Raw genomic sequence first — 13,091 nt, forward strand, 5'->3', positions numbered from 1 at the left:
TATGATATTTTGCAGTATACTGAAGAAAAAGATATACCTGGTTTATTACTGTTGATAGACTTTGAAAAAGCTTTTGATACAGTATCCTGGGATTTTCTTTTAGCAGTTCTGACTTTTTTCAATTTTGGGGATTCCATAATCAATTGGATAAAAGTACTTTACAATAGTATTAGCTCTGCAGTCATTCAGGGTGGAAATTTATCAGAGTTCTTTGGTATTGAACGAGGCTGTAGACAGGGGGACCCATTATAACCGTACCTTTTCATATTATGTGCAGAGATTTTGGCAATAAAGGTTAGAGGTAATACGAAAATACAGGGTATAGAAATCTCTCAAGTTGAACATAAATTATCTCAGTTTGCAGATGACACTTCACTGATTTTAGATGGAAGTGAAGAATCTATGGAAGAAGCTTTATTAGAGCTAGATTGGTATGCAAAACTTTCTGGACTAAGGATAAATTTTACAAAAACTCAAGTAGTATGGATTGGAAGTAAAAAATACAGTAGAGAAATGTTATGCCAGAACAGAGATTTATCATGGGGGTCAACTTCTTTTAGGCTGTTAGGGATAAACTTTGATATTGATCTTGATAAAATTTTAAACTTAAATTATACTGATAGGTATCTTCAGATAAAAAATTTGATTAATACATGGTCTAAAAGAAACTTAACAGTTATTGGTAAAATATCTGTGGTTAAAACTCTTATTCTTCCAATACTTAATCATCTCTTTTTAACATTACCAAACCCAAATGCTGAGATGATTAAGAAAATTAATGATGCTATTTATTATTTTTTATGGAACTCACCAGTTCATAGAGTTAAAAAAAGAAGTGTTACACATGGATTATAAGAATGGTGGTTTAAAGATGATAAATATTCATCTATTTATGATAGCTTTAAAATGTACATGGATAAGAAAATTGTTTAGTTCTAACTGTAAATGGTTAAATATTTTATTTACAAATATAGATAAAGAAAAATTGTTCAAACTAGGAAATAGTTACACAACAAATACTATTTCAAATGTCAAAAACAAATTTTGGACTGATGTATTTAAAGCATGGCAATATTTTGTAGATAAAGATATAAATTCTACATGGGAATATTTTCTTGCTAGTCCATTATGGATGAATAAGAATATAAATATCAACAACAAACATGTATTTTATAGAAGTTGGTATAATAAAGGTATTGTTTTTGTAAATGATGTGATTAGTAATAGTGGAAAGTTTCTCTCCTATGGGGAAATAAAAGACAAATTTGATATTTCTGGGAATATAATGATGTATAATAGTATCATTTCAGCATTAAATAAGACTAAGAAGCTGTATTCAAGGGGAGATAATAAGCTCACAGAACCTTTTATTCCATCTTTTGTTCAAACCATTTTAAAAAGAAAAAAGGGAACTAAAGATATATATTGGATGTTAATACCTAAAGTGGTTCCTAATGGGGAGAAAAAGTGGAATGAAATTTTGGAATTTAATGACTTGGAATGGAGAGAAATTTTCAAACTTCCTTTTGTAGTTACTAAAAACACAAAATTACAATGGTTACAGTTTAGAGTAAATCATAGAATATTAGCTACAAACAATTTTTTGTGTAAAATTAATGTCATAAATAGTCAGCTATGTAATTTTTGTAAGGAAGAAATAGAAACTATAGAACATGTACTATGGAATTGTGAAAATGTCCAGAATTTATTAGAAGAAATAGATATATGGTTTTTATCTAATGGTATAAGTATTTCATTCACCAAAAAGAATATTTTGTTTGGTGATGTCTCACATGTATACAAGGGTGAAATTTCAAACCTGATTTTTCTGTGTCTTAAACAATATATTTATAATACAAGATATTTCCAGAAAGTTTTATCAATTCATGCTGTGAAGAAAGTTCTAAAAGATCTTTATAATTTAGAGAAGTGTATAGCAGTAAGAAACAATAAGCTTGAGAGTTTCATTAAATTGTGGATTCAATTTACTCATTTGTTCAATTGTAATTAAAGTCCTATTATAATTCATATGTGAAAAATATGATAGAATGTTAATTTGTGAACTAACAAAAAAGTTACATCAAAAATATTCATCAGAACATTATATTTGTATTTATTTTATTTTTTTTCTGTGTTAATTTTTTTCTTTTTTCTTTTTTTTTTTTCTTTTGTATTATTTTAAATTTTATTTAACTTATTTTTCCTCAAAATTTCCATTCTTAAAAAAACTATAAAAACTTAGAATATCTGTATGTTTGTTAAACAATTATTCTAATATGATGAATACATTTATTTGTGGTCCTTATTTTTGAACTTTTATTATGTTATTTTTTAATGCAAATAAAAAATGCGATATTATATTGTAACTACAGCTGATATATTTTTTTTGTAAAATGAACTAACAAATACTTACACATATATATTTGCATGATCTATTACTAACATTAACGAGGCCGGGATAAGGTACCGGTATTCGATGTTTTCATTACTAACAAATGTACAGATTTCAATAAAAAATGAAAATTAAAAAAAAAAAAAATTTAACCAAACTTGGCCACAATCATCCTTCGGGTATCTAGTTTAAAAAATGTGTCTGATGACCTGGCCATCAAACCAAGATGGCCGCCATGGCTAAAAAGAGAACACAGGGGTAAAATGTATATTTTGGCTAATATCTTTAAAACCAAAGCATTTAGAGCAAATCTGTCATGGGGTAAAATGTTGATCAGGTCAAGATCTATCTGCCCTGAAATTTTCAGACGAATCCTACAACCCATTGTTGGGTTGCTGCCCTAAAATTGGTAATTTTAACGAAATTGTGCAGTTTTTGGTTATTATCTTGAATACTATTATAGATAGAGATAAACTGTGAACAGCAATAATGTTCAGCAAAATAAGACCTACAAATAAGTCAATATGACCAAAAATGTCAGTCAACCCCTTAAGGAGTTATTGCCCTTCATAGTAAATTTTAACAACTTTTTCGTCATTTTTTGTAACTTGTTCAAAAATCTTCTTCTCTGAAACTACTGGGCCAAATTTAAACTAACTTGGCCACAATCATAATTGTGGTATATAGTTTTAAAAATGTGTCCGATGACCCCACCTACCAAGCAAAATGACCGACATGGCTAAAATTAGAACACAGTGGTAAAATGCAGTTTTTGCTTAACATCTTTGAAACTAAGACATTTAGGGCAAATCTTTCAAGATCTAAATATCCATCAGAAAATTTTGCATTTTTTGGTTATTATCTTACTATAATAGATAGAGATAAACTGTAAACAGCAATAATGTTAATGAGTTATTGTCCTTTATAGTCAATATTGAACAACTTTTTCGTCATTTTTGTAACTTGTACAAACATCTTCTTTTCTAAAACTATGGGCCAAATTTAACCAAACTTGGCCACAATCATTACTAGGGTATCAATTTAAAAAAAAGTGTCTAATGACTCTGCCTACCAACCAAGATGGCCGACATCAGTAAATACAGTAACAGGTGAGCGACACAGGCTCTTGAGAGCCTCTAGTTTTATTTATATAAAATTCCGGAAAAAAGTCCCTAACTGATATTAATCAGGGTCTTAATAACTAGAAGGAATTCCGATCTTTATATAGAAAATTATTGACCTGGCTACCGAGGTTGGTATTTGTCGCTTCTGTAAAAGAAGTAACAAAACGGAGCATGTAATACCAAAATCAAGAATACGCTGGCATTTAATAATCTACCATGTATTGTTTCGTAGGGGACATTTGTTCTTACGAAAAACTTCTAAATGCACATCTTATACAGGGGCGGATCCAGCCATTTTAAAAAAGGGGGTACAAACCCAGGATAAAGGGGGGGGGGGGGTCGAACTATATGTCCCCATGCAAATGCACTGATCGGCCCAAAAAAAGGGGGGTTCCAACCCCGGAACCCCCCTTCTGGATCCGCCACTGTTATATCATTTTGATGTCTCATATAGACTTTCCAGTTCGTTTAACATTGTATACTAGTAAGATCTCACCTTTCTGAATTGGAGAACCATTTTTTTAACGATAAAGATTAGACAGTACTTTACATACGAAGAAACAACTTAGTGGGCATTTTGTAGTAGTTTACAAAACCGTTTCGCAGTGGACAAATTGTGTCGTAGTTAATATCAACTCAATATTAAGTAGATAAAAAAAATACTGAAAAATACATGAAACCAACCATTGACTATTGTTTTGCACAAATACACTTGAAAAAAGAGTATAAAAAACGACTGCATGGTAGTGGTAGTGTCCCGGTACTACGACACGCTTTTCTCCCAAACCGAATAAGGAAATAGAAATCAAAATAAGGAAATGAAAATCGAATAAGGAAATAGCAACCGAAAAAGGAAATGGAAACCGAAAAAGGAAATGGAAATTGAATAAGGAAATAGAACCGAATTAGGAAATAGAAACTGAATAAGGAAATAGAAAACGAATAAGGAAATGAAAATCTTATATAAATAAGGAAATAAAATCCCAATAAGGAAAGAGAAACCAAATGAGGAAATGAAAATCGAATAAGGAAAAAAAACCCGAATAAGTAAATGAAAATCGAATAAGGAAATAAAAACCAAACAAGGAAATGAAAATCGAATAAGGAAATAGAAACCGAATAAGGAAAAAGAAATCGAATAAGGAAATAAAACGAATAAGGAAATAAAACGAATAAGGAAATGAAAATCGAATAAGGAAAAAAAAACGAATAAGGAAATGAAAATCAAATAAGGAAATAGTAAACGAATAAGGAAACGAAAAAAAAGGGAAACAAATTTTGTGAAAACAAAATTTTAGGGAAAACAAATTCATGAAAAAAAAATTTGAGAAAAAATTTTAAGCAAATAAATTTGAGGGAAAAAAAATGTGTGAAAAAAAATTTGAGGGAAAAAAAATTTGTGAAAAAAAATTTTGAGGGAAAAAAAAATTCAGTGTGGAATTGAAATATTTTTTAAAATTTGAATATCGAAAAAGGAAAAAAGAAAAAAGGAAACAACTTGTGTCTGGTGCATTTATTAGTGTCGTCTTTATTGGTATACTTGTGCTTTTTTACAGGGACTCAGTTGATTTGCTCTTTTGTCATATGGTTCATTTCCATTAAAACATAATTGCCGTTGATTTTTTTTATATCTTTCTTTGATTCTGTAATGTTCCTTCTTCTTACCTCTATAACTTATATATCTAACGGCTCAACACACCCGACATCTATGTAGTTTAATAACAGGTCCATTTTTGTCGATCTCAAATCATATTATCATAAAATATAACCATAATAAGTTTGCTGTACGAAATTAATCAAAGACATTTAGGAAAAATAGGATTGTCATTTTCTGCAAACCTGCATTTCCAATGTCTTGAAAAGATTTTGTTTTAATTTAAAGTTGTTTTACAGGTTAAATATGGCCACCAGATGCACACAATTTTCTGAGACTGCTCAACTACTTGAAAGTTTATCTGATGATGATCTTCTAGAAGAACAAGAGAGTGATGTTGACCTTGAGGAAGTTTTGGCTGAGATGAGAGAGTATGACGTACAAGAACCAAGACAAGACATACTACAATATAAAAAAATATATAGAAACCATTCAGGAAGGGCAGAAGCCGATCCAGAATCTGATTTAGAAAATGCTATTAACCAATTAAAAGGAGATGCAAGTTATCATGATAAGAGTTGCTCAAATTGTTTGCATCCAAGGAAGGCGATGCATGTCTCTAGTTTCAAGAAAGGTCAACACATATTAATGGCAGGGCAATATTCGACAATATATGTAGACGTAAAGCGAAGACTTAAGAGGGCGTATGACCACCATGCCATTATCAAAGACATTAAAAGAACAAGGGGAACATTTATTACCATGGTCCTTATACATTTTACATATATTAATGGAAAAATAGGTGTGTATGAGGAAACCAAAGAGTTTGATTTGAGAGAAAAAGATATATCCATTGTAAATTATATTTTCCCAAGATACAAACCAGACATAATTATTGCAAGAGCAGAATCCATTTTGTCTATGAGAGACAAATTCATAAAGTATAATCTATTAACATGCAACTGTGAGCATTTTGCAACTTGGTGTGTTGTAGGAGAAGGCGAAAGTTTCCAAGTTCAAAGTCTGAGACAAAAATTGATGGATGTAGTCGCACGGCTATTTGGTGCTGGAAGTAAAATTGCAAAAGGCATACTCCGTTTGCTTTACATTTCATCAGATGAACTTGCTGCAGGTCTTCGTATGGCAGTACCAGAACTTGTTCTAGGTGGAGCAGGGGCTTTATATTTTATATATTGCCTTTTAATGACAGCATTTCATTTTAAAAATTACAAAAACGGGCACATTTGTTGGTCTTGTTTGAAAGGAAAATTATTAGACTTATGGCTGACATTTGGAGTATTTGGAGCGACGTCAGCCATAACTTTTCTACTCTTGCATTTTGCTGTTGCTGCAGTACCTGGAGTCGCTATACCAGTGTTGGTTTTACTCATATTTTTTTCTGTCGCTTTTCAGATGGCTGTTCCATGGCTACGAAAAGCCTTGAGCTCCCCATTTACTGTTGATCGTGTAAAGGTGAAAAGCATAAAACAAATATGTATTGGTGATGTTATATCACAGCATTATCATCACATTAATCATACGAGTATCGTTACTGAGGTCAAGATTATAAATGACAAACAGACAGAGGGATATATTGGTCTTGTTCATTATGGGTCCTCTGGTTGGTTTAAAACGAGATGTATTGTTGAGGAGTATTTCAAAATTAATGTAGAAACGTCAAATATTTATTTATTGGATTGCACACCTTTGTCTACATTTCCAGCTGATGTTGTTGTCAGTCGAGCCAGAAGTAGAGTCGGCGAAACCAAATGGAGTACATTTTCTAATCGCTCAGATCATTTTTCATTTTGGTCGAAAGTTGAACAATACGAAAATATAATTTTCGATGATACTTGTAATGAGGATATTCAAGTACATTTGTCAAGGGCAGAAGCGACACTTTTAATACGAAAAAGAGAGATACATCAATTAGAAGAACTACAAATAGGTGATGTTGTAAAAAGTACTGAAATTGGAATAATTGATAACACCGGTATACTCTCGTCTTTTAGATATTTAGATAATTCAGATGGACGCAAATTTGAAATATCGGTGTTCACATATAATTTTAGTCGCATTATAACTCGCAAAACATATACCATTGATCTAAACAAAGTAAGACTGTACGTGTACATATATAATCCAGCACTTTGCCAGTCTAGGACGCAACGTCTTCAAAACGCCAGGAACATGAAAGACCAGAAAGGTTCGTGGTCAACGACAAATAAATTTATTTTAAATTGCCTTGAAATCAAATTCAAAGGGAATATGCAAGTAACAAGCTTAGGACAGATATGCATTGGGGATGTCATAGTACAGCGTTTTAGTTTTCATGGAATCAATTATAAAAGACAAACAAGTATCGTTACAGAAATACAGATATCAAACAACGACAAAACAAAGGGGTCTCTTTGTCTTGTGCATTATTATTCTTCTACTTTGTTCGGTACAAGAACAATTGTCGAGGAAAAAGTTGAAGTTGACTTAGAAATGACATACTTATATTTACCAGACTGCAAAAAGCCTACTTTTCTACCTGACGTGGTTGTTTCTCGAGCCAGACGCAGAGTCGGCGAGTCAAAATGGGATTTGTTCTCTAACCGCTCTCACCATTTTGCCTATTGGGCGAAGTATCAACAATACGAAAAAGAGATTATTGATGAAACATGTGATATAGACGTCAGAAAAGCTTGTTCAACAACAGAAGCATCACGGTTTAAAGAAAAACGGGAGATACATTGCAAAGAAGATCTCAAAACAGGTGAAGTCGTTCAAAGCGACGTAATCGGCAAACTTGATAATATTGGTATACTTGCGTCAGTAACCAGTAATAGCTGTGATAGTTCAAATGAAAGCAAATTCGAAATTGAAGTGTATACGTATAATTTTTCCTGGAAGGTATCTCGCAAGAAATATACCATTGATCTCAAAAGGGACAGATTGTACGTGTACGTATATGGACCTATGAAATATCAGTGTATGGAACAACGTGTTCTTAACGCACAAAAGGCGGAAGGTCAAGAGGGAAGCTGGTGGACCACAGAGGGATTTATAGAATATTGTCTTGGGATCAAATCTGGAGATCGTATTACAGTAACTAATTTAGATCAGATAGATATTGGGGATGTAATATTTCAGCGTAGCTATGGAATTAAATATACAACTCATGCAAGTATTGTTACCGGAGTTAAAATTTCAAATTTCAAACAAACAAAGGGACTCATTTGTATAATTCACTATGGGTCATCTGCTTCATTTTGTACGAAAGAGATTATAGAGGAAAACGTAGAAATTGATTTAGATAAGTCAAAAATTTACTTACTAGATAGTAAAAGGTCTTCGAATTCAGCCGACGTTGTTGTAAATCGAGCTAGGTGCAGAATAGGTGAGACCAAGTGGAATATGTTTTCTAATCGGTCACACCATTTTGCATATTGGGCAAAATTTCTAAAGTACGAAGATGTTAGTATGGATGATACATGTGATGGAGACTTCAGAATAGCATCTGCAAGAACAGAAGTAACACAGTTAAAAAATCAAAGAGAGATACATCACGAAAAAGACCTCAGAAAAGGCGATGTAGTTAAAAGCAATGTTATCGGTACTATTGATACTGGTATACTTACCTCAGTAAAAAGTTTGGATGGTTCGATTGGACGCAAATTTGAAATAGAAGTGTATAAATATAATTTTTCATGGACGGTTACTCGCACAAAATATATCATAGATCTTAAAAAAGACAATTTGTACGTTCGAGTATACAATCCTTTAAATTGTCAGGCAATGGACCAACGTCTGCAAAATGCTCAATGTTTGGAAAATCAAAAGGGTTGGTGGTGGACCGCAGAGGGATTTATAGATCACTGCATAAATAAAAAATCGTCAGAGGGGGGAAAAGTGACCAGATTCAATCAAATAGTTATCGGGGATGTCATATCACAGCGTAGTCATGAAAGCTTATACCCAAATCAAATGAATCATAAAAGAATTGTCACTGAAGTCAGGAATATAAATTTGCAAAACACAAAAGGTTGCATTCGTTTCGTGCATTATGGGCACTCTGTTTTAACAGGTAAAAGAGAGGTTGTTGAAGAAGAAATTGAATTTGATATAGATAAATCAAGTATTTATTTAGTAGACTATAAAACGCCTTCTTTTCCTCCTAACGATGTTGTTAGACGAGCCAAAAGCAGAATAGGTGAGACTAAATGGGATATGATTTCTAATAGTTCGGATCATTTAGCAAATTGGGCAAAATGTCACCCAAACAAAGACGAAGCATTTCGCGTAAGAAAAAAAATAGAGGTACACAACATTAACGATCTACAAAAAGGTGATGTGGTTACAAGTCATGTATTTGGGGAAATTGATAATATCGGTATTCTTTCTTCATTTCGGTATTTGGATGGTTCAAAAACGCGCAAGTTTGAAATTGAAGTGTTCACGTATACCTTTTCAAGGAGAATAGCTCGAAAAAATTATACCATTAATCTAAATAAAGACAGATTGTACGTGAAATGTTATGATCCTGAGAAATGTGCATCTTTTGAACAACGTCTGCAAAATGCCCGGTATAAAGAAGAAAAGATTGGTCCGTGGTTCACGACAGCAGGCTTTATCGAACATTGTCTTGAAATCAAATCTGGAGATAATCGGAAAGTGACAAAATTGGATCAGATAGACATAGGGGACATCATATATCAGCGTGTTCATGGCATTAAATATACAAGTCATATGGGTATTGTTACTGAGGTCAATATTAATAACGGAGAAAAAACGAAGGGATGCATTCATCTTATTCATTATATTTCCTCTACTCTATTCGGAACAAAACACATCATTGAGGAAAAAGTTGACGTTGATATAGAAATGGAAGACTTTTATATACCAGACTGCAAAACCTCTTCTTTTTCACCAAACCAAGTTGTTTGTCGAGCGAGAAGCAGAATTGGTGAGTCACAACGAGATATGTTTTCTAAAAGTTCAATTCATTTTGCATATTGGGCCAAATATCGCCAATACGAAGAAAATATTTTTGATGAGGACTTCATTAGATCAACATCAAGATTAGATGTACCATTCTTTTTACATGAGCGAGAGATTCATCACATACACGATCTCACAGTAGGAGACGTTGTTAAAAGCAATGTTATGGGACTAATTGATAATACAGGTATACTTTCTTCGATTAAATATTTGGGGAATCCAGATGACCGCAAATTTGAAATAGAGGTTTTAACGCATAGTTTTTGGTTGAGAGTAAATCGGACTAAAATTAACATAGATCTAAACAAAAATAGATTGTTCGTGCAAGTATATAATCCTTCAAAATGTCAGGCAATGGAGCATCGTGTTAAGAATGCTCGAGATGAAGAAAACAAGTTTGGGAAATGGTTTACGACAGAGGGATTTATAAGACATTGTATTGAACTCAAATCGGCAATCAATTAAATATGATGTTGTTTGTACATTCGTGACTACTCCAGTTATCAGACGTTTTTTTCTTAGATGTACAAACAAATTCGATTGAAATTTACATGTTTTTTTTCTTTTGAAAATGCGATTTGAAGTTATTTGGTTAAAATCATCAAGTCTGTACTTTCCTTGATGTCTAGTTCTCGTGGATGTTATGGTGTATATAATTTTAAGACAGAAGTTATATTGAGTAATGTGACACCAATCTCAATAGAACCCATAGAATTTTTTTATGTATCGCCGGGAAGTAAGGACTCATAGAACACTTACACCATCTACTTTATAATCGGATTTTTAGGTTTCAGTGGTATTTATAATTGAGGTTAAGAACAATGAAGTTTAATCCTGTTGATTCAACAATTTGATTTATACAAGACAGTTAGAAAAAGATAGTGTTCGTACATTGCACATAAAGCGTCAGTTGCTATATAATCTACAAAATTTTAAATATTTGTATATTTAATCTAGAGAGCGATAAGGTGTATTGACCTGGTGCAACATTGCCTTTATGAACTTTGTAATTGTGTTCTCTTTTTTATACATGTTCACATGTCACTGTAATAAACAAATCACGTACTTACCTAACCTACTTACTATATCATCTGTGTCCAATATTTGAGTGGAGAAAATCGATATGAACTGTTTCTTTAATAGCATACGCAAATGGGTAAATAAATGTACATCAATATTTGTTTCGAAATCTTTTTCTACAATGTTGTCCTTCAACTGCAGATCATTTATCATTTAACAGATTTGAGATATCTGCTGTCGTTTTAGAGATAATGCAGTTTGAAATTTTGCAAGCGGAGGCATGTATTTCTGAATCAACAACAGATTATCACCGAAAATGTTTTAGAAATTGAAGAGGGTAACATAGTTATATGTTTGACCAAATATCGAAAACATTCCATGAAAAAAAAAACCAAAAATCAATTTGAAATATTCATGTTTTGCATTGACTTTGTAAGTTGCATAAGTTCTATTTATATAATTAATATTGCGTCATTTTTGGCACTTTGCAAAATGGGCTCATATGATACATCAAATTGAAGGTCTTAAGGAGCTCTACTCAAAAATGAAATTTCAAACCCCTTTTTCATCCCAGTGGGCAGGGTGGGGTCATTAAGTGCAAAACTTCAAACTTCTCAAATTGTTAGGTTGTCGCATATCAAATGAAAGTCCATAAAACGTACATTTCGAATATCAAATTGACGTCACCAAAAAATGGGTTGGGTGGGGTTATTGAGTGCAAAAAACAATTTCTTTGAAGGTAAGGTTGTTGTAAATCAAATGAAAGGTCATAACGTGTACATTTCAAAAATCAAATTCCTGTCCTCCAAAAATGAGTTGGATGGGATTATAAGTTACAAAAACCAAAATTTCTTAAACATTGCGTTGTCACATATCGAATGAAAGATTATAACATACTTCCGATCTCGAAAATGTAGGCGGATGAGGTCATTAGGTGTAAAAAGCGAAAAGTTTCAGAAGGTATGCTTGTCGTATATCAAACGAAAGGTCGTACAAAGTACATTACAAAAACATCACTTTTACAGGAAAGACCTTTCAATTGTTTTACAAACAATTGCGATACTAGTTGTTTTTGTTTTTTGTCATTGGAATTTTTCACGTATGAATAGCATAATTTTATTTGGTATGTAGGTTTCTTGTAAGGTTTACATGTCAGTCAGACAGCTGTTTTCATGGATCAGTGCTCCAGGTAAAGTTACGTGACACGGTCCGTTTTGCAGGTACTATAAGCATATGTGGAATGATTGTAAGGTGTAAATTGGTTTAGCCGTTATCGTCTGAACTTGGCATCATATTCACGGTTTTTTTGTTAATCAATACTTGAACTATTTATAGTGCATGGAATAGTTGTCGGGTCTTCATGTCTGTCATGTATCATCTGACCTAGACCTCATTTTCTTAGTTCATTGGTAAATGTTAAGTCTTTATGTTTTGGTCAATTAGCATATAACATAAGGTCAACTATGATATATAGTGTGTGTAATGAATGTGAGTTGCACACACATGATGTATCTGACATTGACCTCATTATCGTGGATCTTTAAACATGTTAAGTTTGTGTGATACTTGTAGTAAAACCTTCATCTGTCAGCCTTTCAACATAAAAAGAAAAATTCAGTAAAGCAGGCGAGACATTTCGACGTTTCAACGCTCGTATGTAATTCTAACCCTTGTGGTTTTTCTCTCTCATTATTCAATCTCTTTCGGTTTAGAAAAATTTAAGACGTCTTGTATAAGCATAGTAACATTGCAGTAAAATAAGAAGCAACAGTATTTATATATCGATGATGAATTGTCGTAAATCCATTTGGAATATAAAAAAACACTTGAAATAGAATATCCTCAGACAATTGTGTGTGGACAGTTTTAAAATAACTCAGCATATATACCAGGCTTATAACTCGTTGCGCCATGTGAGCGTCTCGTCTGCATAAACCCCGTCAGTGGTGCCCTAGTGCAGTTAGAAGGCCAAATC

At 32.6% G+C, this 13,091-nt stretch overlaps 1 protein-coding gene across 1 annotated transcript; it reads left to right on the top strand.

The window, feature by feature from the left end:
- Positions 1–5,416: 5,416 nt before the first annotated feature.
- Positions 5,417–12,319, top strand: LOC143074079 (uncharacterized). The gene is made up of 2 exons (XM_076249625.1): positions 5,417–9,415; positions 12,248–12,319. The coding sequence occupies exons 1-2, from the start codon at positions 5,417–5,419 to the stop codon at positions 12,317–12,319; spliced, it is 4,071 nt and encodes a 1,356-aa protein (XP_076105740.1).
- The last annotated feature ends 772 nt before the right edge of the window (positions 12,320–13,091 follow it).

This window comes from Mytilus galloprovincialis, chromosome 5, assembly GCF_965363235.1.
Source record: "Mytilus galloprovincialis chromosome 5, xbMytGall1.hap1.1, whole genome shotgun sequence".
Classification (NCBI taxonomy): Eukaryota; Metazoa; Mollusca; class Bivalvia; order Mytilida; family Mytilidae; genus Mytilus; species Mytilus galloprovincialis.

Bases quoted from the DNA above. Each gene is read 5' to 3' on its own strand.
- LOC143074079 (XM_076249625.1), top strand. From the start codon at position 5,417: ATGGCCACCAGATGCACACAATTTTCTGAGACTGCTCAACTACTTGAA. The intron at 9,416-12,247 runs GTACACAACATT...TTTGGTATGTAG, and splicing joins GCGTAAGAAAAAAAATAGAG to GTTTCTTGTAAGGTTTACAT.